Genomic DNA, 14,766 nt, shown 5'->3' on the forward strand with positions numbered 1-14,766 from the left:
GTATCTGGGCAGCTGGGATCTATTTGGCCTGAGTGTGCTTTAGAAATCACACTGTCTACCGTAAAGATTCCTGCTCTTTTCTCCTCTCATGTCCTGCTGTGTGATCGCAGGATGGGAGCTTATGGTCCAATGTTGCCTCCACAGAGTAATACTCCCCCAAATCACAAGCATGGACATGAAACTCAGCCCACCCCACATTCCCTGGGGTCCCCTCCTCCTCTCTCACCTCCCCACTCACAGCTCAAGGGACGTCACTCCCCTGGCTGCGGCGGGACTGGAGGCTGAGTCTAGGGGCAAGGCAAGGGCATATCCTATGAAGAAACACTGGGGACAGAGGGGAGGAGTAAAAAATACTGCTCTGTACAGTTTACATACCAGCATAGTGAATGCGTGTGGAGCACAGTGCTTTAGTGTAGTTTTGATGCTGCAGTTCATGGGATCAGTAATTTGACTTTTACCTTCATGTGCAGTTGATCACCCTGCAGAACTGAGCTGGAAGAAACACACTGACACTTCTAACATCCTTCTGGTTCCCTTGACTGAACTTGGATCTGTCATATCCACACAGTGTCATTCTAACAGGTAGGTGCATGTCTCTTTACGAAGCTACAGAGCCTGTGCACAAAATTTGAAATAACTAATGCTTGAATTTAACAGTCAAATTTGCAGAAACCATAACTGTAAAACTTCAGCCTGCAGAGATATTCAGCACAAGATATGAACTAAATGTTACTGTAAGTGCATACTGTAAAATGTACTTGACACATTTAGATTCATTATATTATAAAGTATTTCACTTGACAGGCTAAATGACTGCAATTTATGTTTAGATTTTATAAAACTGAATTTTCACCACAGTTTTTACAATCCTCATTGACCATCCACTGTATTTGGGAGACGCTGTAATATGCCGCCCACATTGTAATGTTAATGAGCTTTTGGTTCAAAAAAGGCGCCTCAACTTGAAAAGCAAGCTTGGAACTATTCAGAGGAGAACAGTGAAATGCAATCCCTTATTATCATATTTTATCCCTGTAATTATTGTAGGCAGGATCCTTGTCAGTCTCATCAATGCAAAGAAGCGTCTTTTTTTTTAACACATGTAGCGGACACAGCATCAGTACGGCATCTGGTCAGAGTCACCTTTGACCCTCTGATGAGTAAATTGGACCAGGTTTGATATAGAGACTGATAGGGTCTCTCTCTTGGACGAACAAAGATCTATTAACATTCCATGGAGCAACCCAAAGTGACAAGAACTACATAAAAGTAACAAAAGACAGATTTTGGTGTCTCCTTTGGACATCATAACTTTCTACCATCAAACTTAAACAAGAACATCTCAGTAAATAGTGTGGTTTAAACAATACCAATTACTTATATCAGTATCAATTACCTAAAGAAACCTCCATTGTAACAGCTATTACAGCGATCATAGATAAATGTGTATTTGAAGAACTGTCATTATTCTACTTTCTTCTTTTAGTAAAGAAGTATAGCTGGGATGAATCTGATTGGCTGACAAACGAGCCCTCCCCAGGGAGAAAAACCAGTTGCACCCCTCCACAACCAGCTTTGCTTGACTTGACTTGGCTTTGCGTTATTTCAGGTTTTGCTTTGTCCATCTTTTCTTTCTTTCACCTCACACATTCTTACCTTAGTCACCTTATCTTATTCTTTTAATCTTTAGTTATTCTTTATCTAAGTGTTCTTAAGTTTTGGAGTCTTGTAATTTTTGTCAGCAAACGTACAGAGAAAAGGCTCTTTAAGTAAACACATCATTAAGTTTTGCATTCAGCCTGTTTTTGACATTTTTGAGGATTTTGACGTGTGGCTAACGCTGAGATCTCTCCAGAAAGTTATTAAACAGTGAACTAGTTAAATTGGACTTTTCCTCCATCTTTCATCAACCTGCAAGAGCTTTTTGGGCAGACAAACGTCTGTCAATCCTACGACTCATCATAATCGAGAGGAAAAAAGTCTGCTAGCAGACAACCACCGTAGTGGTTCTAAAGGATGGACAGCTGAGGGCTGCCGCTCCATGGATCGAAGTAGGATCCAAATATTGCTTTAATCAAGAGTTGATGTCAGATCGAGTAATTCAAATTTTCTTTAAAAGTAAAACTCAGTAAAACTTACAAGTTCTTAGTTTCCACATTATTACATATCCTTCATTTAAATTCATCATTCACCATCATCTTTCATTCATGTTGCTATATCGAGTAACAATCTGTTGAATTCATATTGTATTGCAAACTCATCATTACAAGATTACGAGAGCTATTTTTAATATCTTTTAATATCTTATAATATCCATAATTTGCTACACACAAAACAGTGAAAAAAAACAAGACCCCTGCAGTTTCCCCCTTTGCTTTCCTTTTTTTTGGGTAATGTAATTAGTAAAGAGAGCAACTGGAATGTTCTTATTGTGTTAAACTGGTGCATTCATGTTCCACTTATGAATGCAGCCCTTTGAGTTCTCTGATCTGCACTTTTACTGCAAACAATAGATTTTAATGGGACTTACTGTATGAACTTCACCACGCTATAGTGCTTGGCTGCATTCCTAAAATGCGCGCCATAGTATGTAGGGTTAACATCCCACTCAACACCCCTGACCCCACCTTTGTTTGCAGTATCAAAAACTTTTCATTATTTCTCAGAAAGACATGCTGTGAGAGCTTTTCAAATGCAAAGCAGGTGGAGCTGAATCAAACTGTGCTGAAAATTAAAAAAGTGCAAAAATTGATGCAAAAATGAAGGGTGGTAATAATGTTCAGGTGAGATCTACTGACTGCTGATTTCGTGTCTTATTATGTCTTAATATTTTACTTGTTTCTTTTTTTAGGTGTATATTTGCCCCTTAGAGGCCCCCCATGCAAACATACCTCCGCACCTACCATCATTTATCCATTTAATCCATCAAATCATACACCAGAGCAGAAATTCATGCATTTTTAAAGAAACTCAACATGAGACACAGGACAGTTCACAGCAGACACAAAGAGAGACCAGACAACAACAAAAGACAAAATATCATAAAAAATGTATGTAAAGTAGCACACACCTACAGTAAGCTGTACAGGAATTTTCAGTCTTGTCCGCTTTCTCTTTCCTTCTGTCAGCAGGTGTCAACATGCTGGAGCAGGTTATGTCGTTCGGTCGCTCCCTGGTGCGCAGGAAAGTGGTTGACATGAGTAGCCTGGAGGACTCCAAGCTCTGCCGCTGCCTGGGAACTGTCGACCTCATCGCCCTGGGAGTGGGCAGCACTCTGGGCGCCGGCGTCTATGTCTTGGCCGGAGAAGTCGCCAAAGGAAACTCAGGCCCCAGCATTGTCATCTCTTTCCTAATTGCGGCCCTGGCCTCTGTCATGGCTGGACTTTGTTACGCAGAGTTTGGCGCACGTGTCCCTAAGACTGGCTCTGCGTACCTTTACAGTTATGTGACTGTAGGTGAGGTCTGGGCTTTCATCACTGGTTGGAACCTAATTCTTTCCTATGTGATTGGTGAGTTAGAGACAACCTCTGAATCAATCACAGTCATCACTGAACCATCTAAAGAAGATGCTGGTTCTTCATTGCATTCTGTTCTCTGTTTTCTCACAGGTACCTCCTCAGTCGCTCGGGCTTGGAGCGGCACATTTGATGAAATGATTGGAGGGCACATAGAGATATTCTGTAAAACCTACTTCAGCATGAACGCACCTGGTTTGGCTCAGTACCCCGACTTCTTTGCTGTGTGCCTGATACTGCTGCTCTCTGGTAAGCAGCAAATAACGGCTGGATATCAAGAAAAGAGCAGAAGAGCAGAAATTAGGATTTGTACATTTTTGTAATAAACAACCAACTTTAATGAGCCACAGCTGGCATAATTCAATAGAGATGGCAGGATGTTGTGTGATAAGTGGGTAATGGGGTAGGGCATGACTCACACATGTATCATGTGTGAGTCCACTGGAAGCTCACATTCACCCCTTTCCTTTAAACGACTAGAAATACCGCCTCGCTTTTGTGTACCTCTGCCAACCATTAAAGTTGCAGTTTACATCCATGACTGTCCAGATATTTGTCGTGACGACTTTGAAGGAATTTAATAAAATCACCACTGTTTCAAAGTGGGTACCCAAGATTAATGTCACCAGTTCAGTATCTGACCAAATATGAAATATGGTCACAATCTCCCCTTCTGTTCCTAAGTTATGGTGTTGAATAACGGCCAGAAAATTGTTTTTACAGAACATTATGCTGTCACAGTGAAGTTGACCTTTGACCTTTTGGATATAAAATGTTATCCCTTCATAATTTTATCCTATTATACATTTGTGGGTAATTTTGTCCAAATGAGTATATGAATTCTTGAGTTATGGGCAAAAACATGTTTTGTGAGGTTACCATTGACCACCAAATTCTAATCAGTTCATCCTTGAGTTCAGGTGGACGTTTGTGCCCAATTTGACGGAATTTCCTAAATGAGAAGAGAATGGGAACAACACGAAAATATGATGCCCCCAGCCATGGCCAACGATAAAAACTTTGCTAATCCTGCTAGTCTTCAGCAGTGTCCTGCTTCTTTTCCCCACAGTCACAGCTGAGAACTGCCCAGTACAATTACAGCTTCTCTATAACCTCAGACCACTGGGCGCTTCAATGCAGCAGCTGATGGTTGAGTACCATGAGTTGCAATCAATGGCTTGGACAGTACATGAGGGTCCAGGGATTTCGACTGGATACATTTGGTCACATTCCATCTTTACGGCTCTCAGGATGATCAGTCATTTTAGAAAAACATTTAAACAAAACCGTCAAGCTCACCACATTCACAGGATGGACAGCATAGACATCAAAAAGAACCTTCTGGGAAAGGTCGCACCCTAAAAACTTCACCATGTGTTTTATCTAAATTGGCGTGCCAATGATTGTATTTGGGCAATGAAAGAGAAACCATCCCCCAATGTTTGGTTGTTCTTATAAGAATCACAGATGCGGTATCTCAGTTATACACTATCTGTACAACAAAAAATAGAAGTGCATGTTTTTGTGAAAACTGAGAGAAAAATCAAAGCTAAGAACTGTGACTGCAGTTTGCTTTACTTCAAATTCACTTACTTTTCATTGTTTAAGAACTTCAAATGAATATCACACACTGTTTCATCAGATTTAAAAGGACATTTTTCATGATAGTCCAAACATTGCAACACTTTATAACAATACATGCTGAGTCACAGGGGGGATTTTAACATGTGAAATGTTCTCTGTGCTAATCCAGGACTCCTATCATTTGGGGTGAAGGAGTCAGCATGGGTCAATAAAGTCTTCACTTCAGTCAACGTCCTTGTGCTCTTGTTCGTCATCATCTCCGGCTTTGTCAAAGGAGACACACACAACTGGAAGATAACTGAAGAATCCCTTGTAAATGTCACAATAGTTAGAAGGTAATTTATTTATTTGATAGCAGTTGCAATTGTATGTTTATTAAGCTAAAATTGGAAATTTAACACATAGTTGTACTTAAATGAAAGACATGCTTATTGGACATGTATTTATTTGATGTTGACTTCATTAAATACAGCTTTACTTACTTTTGTTTCAGGAATTTATCAGTGACGGCCAATGTGAGCAGTGATTATGGAGTCGGAGGATTTATGCCATACGGCTTCAGCGGGACGTTAGCTGGAGCTGCTACCTGCTTCTATGCTTTTGTGGGGTTTGACTGCATTGCAACAACAGGTAAGCCTTTGGTACCTGATTGGTTGATTGTAATTTGGTTTGATTGAACTTTATCTTCACCTGTGACTGTGCGTGACAGGTGAGGAGGTGAGGAACCCTCAGAAGGCCATTCCCATCGGCATTGTGGTGTCACTGACCGTGTGCTTCCTGGCGTACTTTGGTGTGTCAGCCGCGCTCACCCTGATGATGCCCTACTACCTGCTAGATGAGAAGAGCCCGCTGCCCATGGCCTTTGAATATGTGGGCTGGAGTCCTGCTAAATATGTAGTTGCGGTGGGTTCACTGTGCGCCCTCTCGACCAGGTAACCAGTTTTCACTTTGTAACCTAAATTGAAAACGAAATATCAATATTCAATAGACAAGAGTATTTAGACTTTTCTGTATTTGAGTCAGCAGAATTTATATACGACTTTGAATATTTGATGTGCATGCTGTAAATAGGTAATAATGGTGAATGAGATGTGGTCAACAATTATGACCAGTTATCTCTTATTGTGTCTTGGTATTGGATTGATTCTTGTTGCTTAATGGGACATGGTGGGCGCAGCTTAATTCTCTCTGTTTTGAGACACCTGCACGTCTTTTACAATTAAAATACCTTAAAGGGAACATATTATGCACATTCACAGCTCTATATTTTGAACCTAGGGTTCTACTGGAATATATTGGCACAATTTACAGTTAGAAAAAACACCTCATTTATCTTATATTGACCCTTTACACTGCCTCCGGCTTTTGTCTGAAACAGGCTATTTTAGCTGCTGTCTCTTTAAGGCCCCCCTCTCAATGAGCCCACTTTGTTCTGATTGACCAGCTTGGGAGGCTACATCAACAAACTATAAAACAAACCTTAGTAGCAAGATTTCACTACTTTTGCGTGTTCTTTCCTTGAATTTTCAACTTCTCAAATAGATATGTACATGTTTGAGCCAATCTGAAATATGAGTGGACATAGCAAACAACACTTGGGAAAACCTTAGCAGAAACTTTAGCAGCAACCAACACTACAGCATGGACAGCTGATTGTGGTCTTGCATAATGAGATGATGTCAGTTTGTTGGCCAGGTAGAAAAAACATCACAAGCAAAGTGTTCATAGCAGCTCGAAACACTGATTTTCTACTTGCATGGAACGTTTCTACATACCTTAACCTCAACTTTTAGAACTTTAACCATGTTTTACACAGACATCCAACATCATAACAGTATATAAATAACAGAAAGCCACAAAAAACTAATATGTACCCTTTAAGATAGGCAATTTTTGCAGTGTCTCAAAACATTATATTGGTGTGATTTAATTCTGGTGTGACTTAATTCTGTCTTTCTTGCCTGAAGGTTTGTACATCAGTTCCTCTTTAGTTTTCTATTGGATGTCAGTCACCTAACACATGATCTACATTCATGTGCATATTACCAAATTTCGAATCAATTATATTTTTGGACAAGCCTTCTGTCAGTGTTTATACTGTGACTTTGTTTGCCATTTGGCAGTTCTATCAAACTATGATGCAATGCAGTTTGTTGTTTTCACAATGTCAACTAGTTGTGAAAACCCTCTTACGCACACTTTTGTGCTTTTATATGTTTGCACTGAATATTTACACTGATGGGGAGTGACCTAAGCTCTAAACCAGCTTTCACAACTGAGGACAACTACAGAAATCTAGTTTAAAAAATGAAAAATTGTTTCAAGAAATCAGTGAAACGTCATTTGCCTTTGATGCTTAAAATCGGATGTATTCCATCCATGACCTGCAGGAAAGAAAGACACGTTCTGATCTGAATCATGCTCTGAAGCTTTGATAATGTGACTGTGTGTGTGTGTGTGTGTGTGTGTGTGTGTGTGTGAGTGAGAGAGCGTGTGTGTGTGTGTGTGTGTGTTTGGGGCTCTTTTTTACTAACGTGTTGGTCTTGCATGTCTCTGCTGTCTGCAGTCTGCTGGGCTCCATTTTCCCTATGCCTCGTGTAATCTATGCTATGGCAGAGGATGGGGTGCTTTTCAAAGTCTTAGCCCGAATCAATCCTAAGACGAAGACCCCACTTATTGCCACTATGACCTCCGGTGTAGTAGCAGGTGAGAGCCGGGGAGCGTCCAATTAAGATCACTCCTGCTAATCTTTCTCCACCAATCAACTGTGAGAGACACGGTTGAAGATGCGGATGAATCAGTCGGTTCATCCGCTCTCTAATTTAATGAACCATTCTCAAATTGGCCCATCTTTATTACACCATCTGCTTTAAATGATCCATTTCGTTAGAGGGAGTTTTCCCCCTCTATATACACACATGTTGTTCTTTCACAGTTGTGCAGGTGTCATGTTTTCTTTCCCAGAATGCCCTCGACTTAACCATGAACCCTCTTCTCCCTAGCCTGTTGGGCTCCATGTTCCCTCTGCCGCGCATTCTCTTTGCCATGGCACGAGATGGCATTCTGTTCAAATTTATGTCCAAAGTGAGTAAGCGCCAGTCGCCTGTGGCTGCCACCATGGCGGCAGGTACCACTGCGGGTAAGCTCCCAAGACAAGGACACGCCTATTATGGGGTGGTATCGTGGACTTGTTTGGTGGTGGTTTTGGTGTTGGGTGACTGTATGTCAAATCTGGTGATGATGTTTCCATTCCAGCATGTGAGAAAAAAATTACACTCATTGATAAAGCTGTTAAGTTCTTGAACATTTTCACATTTAAAAAATGATCTGAGTTCACCGCTTCAGTCCTCATATCTTTTTGGCTTTTGGTATTTTCTCTAAATACAATAAAGAGAATTAGCTACCAGAAAGTAATTAAATAATTGAGTATGTGGTTCTGCTTTGACTGCATTCTGGCATCTTTAAAAGAATAGTTCATAGTTTGATTTAAAAAAAATAAAGAAGTAGACTACAGTAGTGCTGTTAAGTTTTCTTTCTTATGTTATTGTTAGTATTCATATTGAAATTGACGGGGTTGAGCATAGCTCAGCGGGTAGAGCACCCGCCCCATGTGTTGAGGCTACAGTCCTCGTTGCAGGCGACCCCGGTTCGAATCCCGAGCTGAGCGGTCTTATCCTGCGTGTCATTCCCCCTCTCTCTGCCTCCTGTTTCCTGTCTCTCTACACTGTCCTGAACATTAAAGGCAAAAAGCCCAAAAAATATACTTTAAAAAAATAAAAAAAAAAAAAAAGAAATTGACACATCAAGACACCAAATTAGCCCTTTCATTATGATAAAATATCATTTTTTTTAAAAGTTCCTGAAACTAGCCTTTAAATTGTTACTTTTGTACTCAAGCGGTGTCATTTTCAACATAAGTCATTTCACCCCACTTGACTATATTTAAAGAGCAACTTAACACCTGCTTTCATTATTTTTGCTGACCTCCAGTAGTTTAATATATTGGCTTGCAGCAGTGATGCAGTTGTGTGTCAGTACACTGTGACATCACCACTGGGTGTGGTCAGAAAGTACTGTTCACTTTGGTGTTACTCTTTAAGTCAGATGATATCTTCTTTCCTTCGATGACTTCTATTGATAAAGATGAAATTGAAGCCTTTTGGACTGGTGTGGCTAATATGATGTTAAAAACATCTAAAGCGCTCCTGCTCAGAAGGATCCGGGTGCACAGTACATGCAGCTGGTGGGATTGAGACCAGGGGAAGTGGTGGGCAGATGTGAACCCTGAGAGGGATGCAGCAAGCCATGTACTGAGCAACTGGTGGAACCGAGCAGGGGGGCTTTCTTAGATCATTTTGTTTTATATACTAATACACATATATATACATACCGCCGCTCTGTTTTTGAACCGTGCTGCTGAGATCAGCTCCATACTGGAGTCAGGTGCTGAGATGCAAGGGAGAAAACTGACAGCAGCACCGCAGTGTTTCTCACATCAAACGACACTCAGTATGGAGATGATTACAGCTGTCATATCACTCCAGAGAAAACATTCAGCTCCTTAGTCCTTGTTGTGGAAACATGTCTGCATGAAACTTCCAGTAATTTGCATCTGTTAATGATCATTTGTGGTTGTTTTGTTTTTTTTATATCAGAAGAAAATGTCTTTTTCTGTGTTTGATTGCAAGGAAAATGAATGTTGCACTCCTGTTTGTTGGTGTAAACTAATGTTTTCATCTGTTTAATGACATTGATAGCTCCTCTCAGTAATGTTTACTAGCGTTATGTATGTTTTTATAACTGTGTATTGTCTTTCTTTGCTTGCCGTAGCCATCATGGCCTTCCTGTTTGACCTCAAAGCACTGGTTGACATGATGTCCATTGGAACTCTGCTGGCCTATTCGCTTGTTGCTGTGTGTGTCCTGATTCTCAGGTGGGCACATTTATAGATAACTCCTATATATATATATATATATATATATATATATATATATATATATATATATATATATATATATATATATATATATATATATATATATATATATATATATGACCTGCAAAATTGTGAAAGAGCTTCCTTAATAGCTTGTTCCAAAAACCCGCAAGTATCATTACCACGTTTGTGTAACATACATCTCATGTTATTGCATCACAGTGGTGATGTAAGAGCTGTGAATGCTGCCATTGTATGAATGTGTAGCGGCTGCTTGAGTGAATGTAGGTGTTTACTTGAGTTCTTAAACTCTGGACCTGCTATGCATTTCTGTCGGTCGCACCAAGCTGACTCATCACCACAGCCGCAGTGAACACAGACACAGTGTTAGTGTTAGTTCGCTGGTTTGAACCGGATTTTTATGCTTCACTTACAAAGTCAAACCAAACACCTTAAAGTATTGCACAATTAAAGCGGTTTAAACAGGCAGCAACTCAAGGAATGTAGATAGTTTTTTCAATAACAGTGACAACATACATGAAAACACTTATTCCTTTGTTTCTGGCATGTACTGTAATAAAGCACAAACTTTGACCCTTGATGCCTGCAGGTACCAGCCAGATGGAGCTCTGGAACGGCGGGCAGGTACTGGTGAGAAGGATTACCTTTCCTCTGAGGAGGGCGAGTCTGATCTGACAGAGTCTGAATCCCACCTCAACATGCTGAAAGGTGGAAACTCCACCCTGCAGACTGTCCTGCATCCACCTGTCTCACCCTCTGAGTATTCCTCTAGTGTGGTCAACATGTCCATCTGTGTGCTAGGTACTGTAGGCAGGCCAGGTTGAGGATCTGTCTCAAGTATGATCAAGTCTTCATACCTTATCTTGTAATTGATTTATAAGCCAGACTTAAGTGTGTGTTCTTAAACCACAGTGCTACTGGTGTGTGTGGCCAGCTATCTCACCACATACCACAACAGCTCCATCATTGGCATGGAAGTGTGGATCCTGGCATCGCTGGCCGTGTTTCTGCTCCTCTTCAGCGGCTGCGTTTACATGATCTACAGGCAGCCACAGACCAGCAAGAAGGTCTCCTTTATGGTACGTAGCAGCTGAAGTCTGTCCAGAACAATTCTGACCCATGACAAAAAAATATGGTAGTTTATGTTTGTTTTTTGCTGTTACAGGTGCCCCTTCTGCCTTTTCTGCCCATTCTGAGCATATTTGTCAATATTTACCTCATGGTTCAGCTGAGCGGAGACACCTGGATACGTTTCTCCGTGTGGATGGCTGTAGGTAAGTGACTTTCAACTGCAGGTCCAGACAAGTATGAACAGCCATGACCTATTATGAATATTTAAAGGAATACTTGGACATTATGGGAAATACCCTTATTCACTTTCTAAGAGAGAACATTGATACCATGATTTTACAATAAATATAAAGTTGGCGCCAGGTGTGGGTAAGCATAAAGACTGGATTCTGTCCAAAGCAAAGACGGTATATAACTAATCAGGATTTATATACCGTGTGTGGTCCAAAGATACTTAATCTTGACTCGGAGCAGTGATTTCCTGGAGTCTTGTCATCACTGTGATGTTGCCAGGCAACCAGCGGAGACCTCAATATGTCAGTGCTCCCGGGTTAGAAATGGACAGACACATAACTCCCTGTTACACCACAACGTGACATTTTTACTATTTGGTTGTAGTTACAGATTAAACACAAAACATGTTAATTTGTGAATTTAAGATGTTTTTCTATGTTTGTGCAGAGCCAGATTAGCTGTTTCCCCTTGTTTCCAGTTTTTATGCTATGCTTTATATTTAACTGACAGATATGAGGCTGGTATTCATCTTCATGTGTAAACCTCAGAAATGCCTTATATAAGGATACAATGCCAAAGCTGGTGTATTTCATATCTAACAGCTACTCCATCACCTCTCTCAGGCTTCCTAATCTACTTTGGCTACGGCATGTGGCACAGTGTGGAGCGCCAGCGCCTACTCCAGGGTCCTCAGAACAACAGCAGCAACAGCACCCAGGAACAGAAGACCAGCAGTGAGAAGCAGGACGTGGCAGGAAAGGACCAGGAGAAATTCATCTGCCCAGAGAAAACCAGTCAGTGTTAAAGTTTTCCAGCTCATTTACAGACTCTGTGAGGCCACCTGGTGACGTGGCGGCCTGCATTAAAGCACACAGCAGCTATGTCTTGATGCACCTGTATATACAGCTCCACATATGTGCGCCTCAGTCACAAGCGCATCCAATCTGCAATGTCAGTATTCTGTATCAGCGGTCACACAATGAATCGCACTGTCTTCTAATCTCTATCACTGTGATGGGACCACTTCCTGTAGGTCACATTGTGCTTCATGGACAACATGAAGGCAGAATTGAAAGGACAGGTAACACACTGGAGAGTAATGTTCATTTCCTTAAACACTGAAGCAGTCGATGGAAGACTGCAACAAGCTTTTCTGTCTCATTATGGACATGTGTTTTAAGAGTTTAGTTTTTCTCTAAGCAGGTGTGTACAGGTGAATTTTTAAATGTACAGTCAGTAAAATCTGTGCTATCTGTTTAGGATTTGATACATTAATGATGTGTAGTTTAAAGAATATTAGTTTATTGGAAAAGCACTTGTTTTTTTGAGGTGCATGAAACTGAAAAAGGACCAACATTAGGTTTAAGATGTCTAAATACATTTTAGTTCAGTTTTGTGCATAATTGTTTTACATGCATACATGTGTGATAGTTGTGCAGAAAGATCACAAAGACACTGCCACATTTAGACTACAGTTTGTCAAATGTTTCAGAAGTCACTTACATGTCATGACTCGACTCAATTTTTGTGTCAGAGATCTGAAAGTAGGGCAAGTGCCTGTGGAAAATTTCCAGGCTTCTGTTAGTGTTACATAAACATTCATTGTGGTCTTCACAACTGTTAGTATGGGTCTCTTTCAGCACAGGTTAGCTTTTTGTTATTCTCTCGTGGATATGTTTTATCTATGAACTGTTACAATCTGAATATGGATGTTATTGGATAAAGAACTGTACTCAAGTAGTACTCAAGAGGCTCCATTTTTATGTTGATCTGACATTTTGTGCTATTTTGATACAGACATGTTGTGAATATAACTGTTATGAAATGATTCTCTCTTAAGCAGAATACTTTGCCACCTAACAAAATACACCATAATCAGTTCTGAAGTATCTTAAACCTGTAATTGAGATAAACTGATCATTCTCCATGTCTTCTCTTGTTCTTGGTGTCTACGTTCAGTACTTAAAAGTCAGCGTTGCTTCATAAGGTTTGAAGAGACTTCACTGGTCTGGACTGCATGAAGCTTACATTCCCTCCTCTGGGCTTTTAGCAGTGTGTCTCTCTCTTGTGCTATGAATTGTGAGGCTCAGTGAGCTCTAGTTTACAGTAGAAACGTGTTTTTATTTTCTGATCTTTCACCTGTACTGTTGTGGTTTTATACCATCTGATGTGGAGAAATTATGAGTTTGGACACTGGGGTTGTAAGAAGTTGCTAATTGATCTATCTATAGACTGATTAACTCCTTCTTAAGTGCAGTGGTGTAAATACATGTGGAACAAATTGAGAATAATTGTCTCAGCAGACGTTCGGTAGATACATATTTCACTAGACTGAACCTCTACATCGACAGTGTAGATTCTTCCAGTGATGTTACAGGATAAAGTAGGCCTACACACAAGTAAAGTAACCATGATGTAGTTTCACTTGTTACTGACTGCAAAGATAAATACAATAAATGTATTTTCCATTAACACAATGTTTATGTCGTTTCATTTCTTTAATTAGATTTTAAACAAGTTCATATATATATATATGTTTGTCTGTGAGACAATTTGCAAAATATTCCAACTATAAAACCAGATTTCAGTGAGATTTAGAGAAAAGATCATGAATCAAAGAAGTGACTCGTTTTCTAAAAAAAGATAGCAGATCAGTGGGTAAAACTTTTTTTTTTTGAAAGCACTCAAAAAACAAAACACAAAAATACTGGTGCTCCTGGAGAAAAAGAGGCTGACATGTTCAAATATGTGGAAAAAAGAGAAACTGTTGGAAAACCTTTTTTTTTTTTTTTTTTTTTTAACAGTCACGTTTGACCTATATAACTGATGAAGGCTTTTCATCGAATTGTCACATTCTTCTGCTCATCCGTGCCAGTGCCTGATGTTTGCTCTTTTGCAAGGTTGACCTGATTAGTTTTTGTTGTAGATATCACCACCATGTGGCTGAACGCCTGAACTGCAGGATATAAAAGCACACTTTTAAAAAAAAAAGTTTAACGTTTTTTTTTTCTTGCATTCCTTTGGTCTAATAAATATCTGTTCATTAAAAACCATCTGCAGGTTTCATCCAGTCTTCTTTAAAACATGATTGTTCTTTTACAGGGACCTTTTCAAACCTTTTACCAACAACTGATTGCAAAATTCTGGTAGACACGGCCTGTTTGATGCAACTCTTGAACTGTTGTGTGTATTGTGTAAACGTTGCTGACGTACATACCGCTAAGCAGTTATACAGAGGGGGCGCTAGTACAAGGTGATACATTTAAAAGTCCAAACTCAGTGTTCATGTATTAGATTCACATAGACATTTTGTGAACTTTCTAAGAAGTCCAAATATTCCTGAAGATTTATGTAATCTCCAAAAATCATGAAAGTCAGCCAATCAATTGTCCATCACTATGTGTA

At 40.0% G+C, this 14,766-nt stretch overlaps 1 protein-coding gene across 2 annotated transcripts; it reads left to right on the forward strand.

The window, feature by feature from the left end:
- The first annotated feature begins 273 nt into the window (after nt 1-273).
- On the forward strand, nt 274-14,288 carry slc7a2 (solute carrier family 7 member 2). Of its 2 annotated transcripts, none has more exons than XM_053323311.1 (12): nt 274-582; nt 3,129-3,509; nt 3,609-3,764; nt 5,269-5,434; nt 5,593-5,729; nt 5,809-6,031; nt 8,102-8,238; nt 9,930-10,032; nt 10,646-10,857; nt 10,969-11,135; nt 11,222-11,330; nt 11,985-14,288. In XM_053323311.1, the coding sequence occupies exons 2-12, from the start codon at nt 3,140-3,142 to the stop codon at nt 12,164-12,166; spliced, it is 1,962 nt and encodes a 653-aa protein (XP_053179286.1). In that variant the 5' UTR covers nt 274-582; nt 3,129-3,139; the 3' UTR covers nt 12,167-14,288. The 2 variants fall into 2 exon arrangements, with proteins under 2 accessions (XP_053179286.1, XP_053179287.1); XM_053323312.1 differs by having other exon boundaries at nt 3,132-3,509.
- The last annotated feature ends 478 nt before the right edge of the window (nt 14,289-14,766 follow it).

Source organism: Scomber japonicus, chromosome 8 (genome assembly GCF_027409825.1).
Source record: "Scomber japonicus isolate fScoJap1 chromosome 8, fScoJap1.pri, whole genome shotgun sequence".
Classification (NCBI taxonomy): Eukaryota; Metazoa; Chordata; class Actinopteri; order Scombriformes; family Scombridae; genus Scomber; species Scomber japonicus.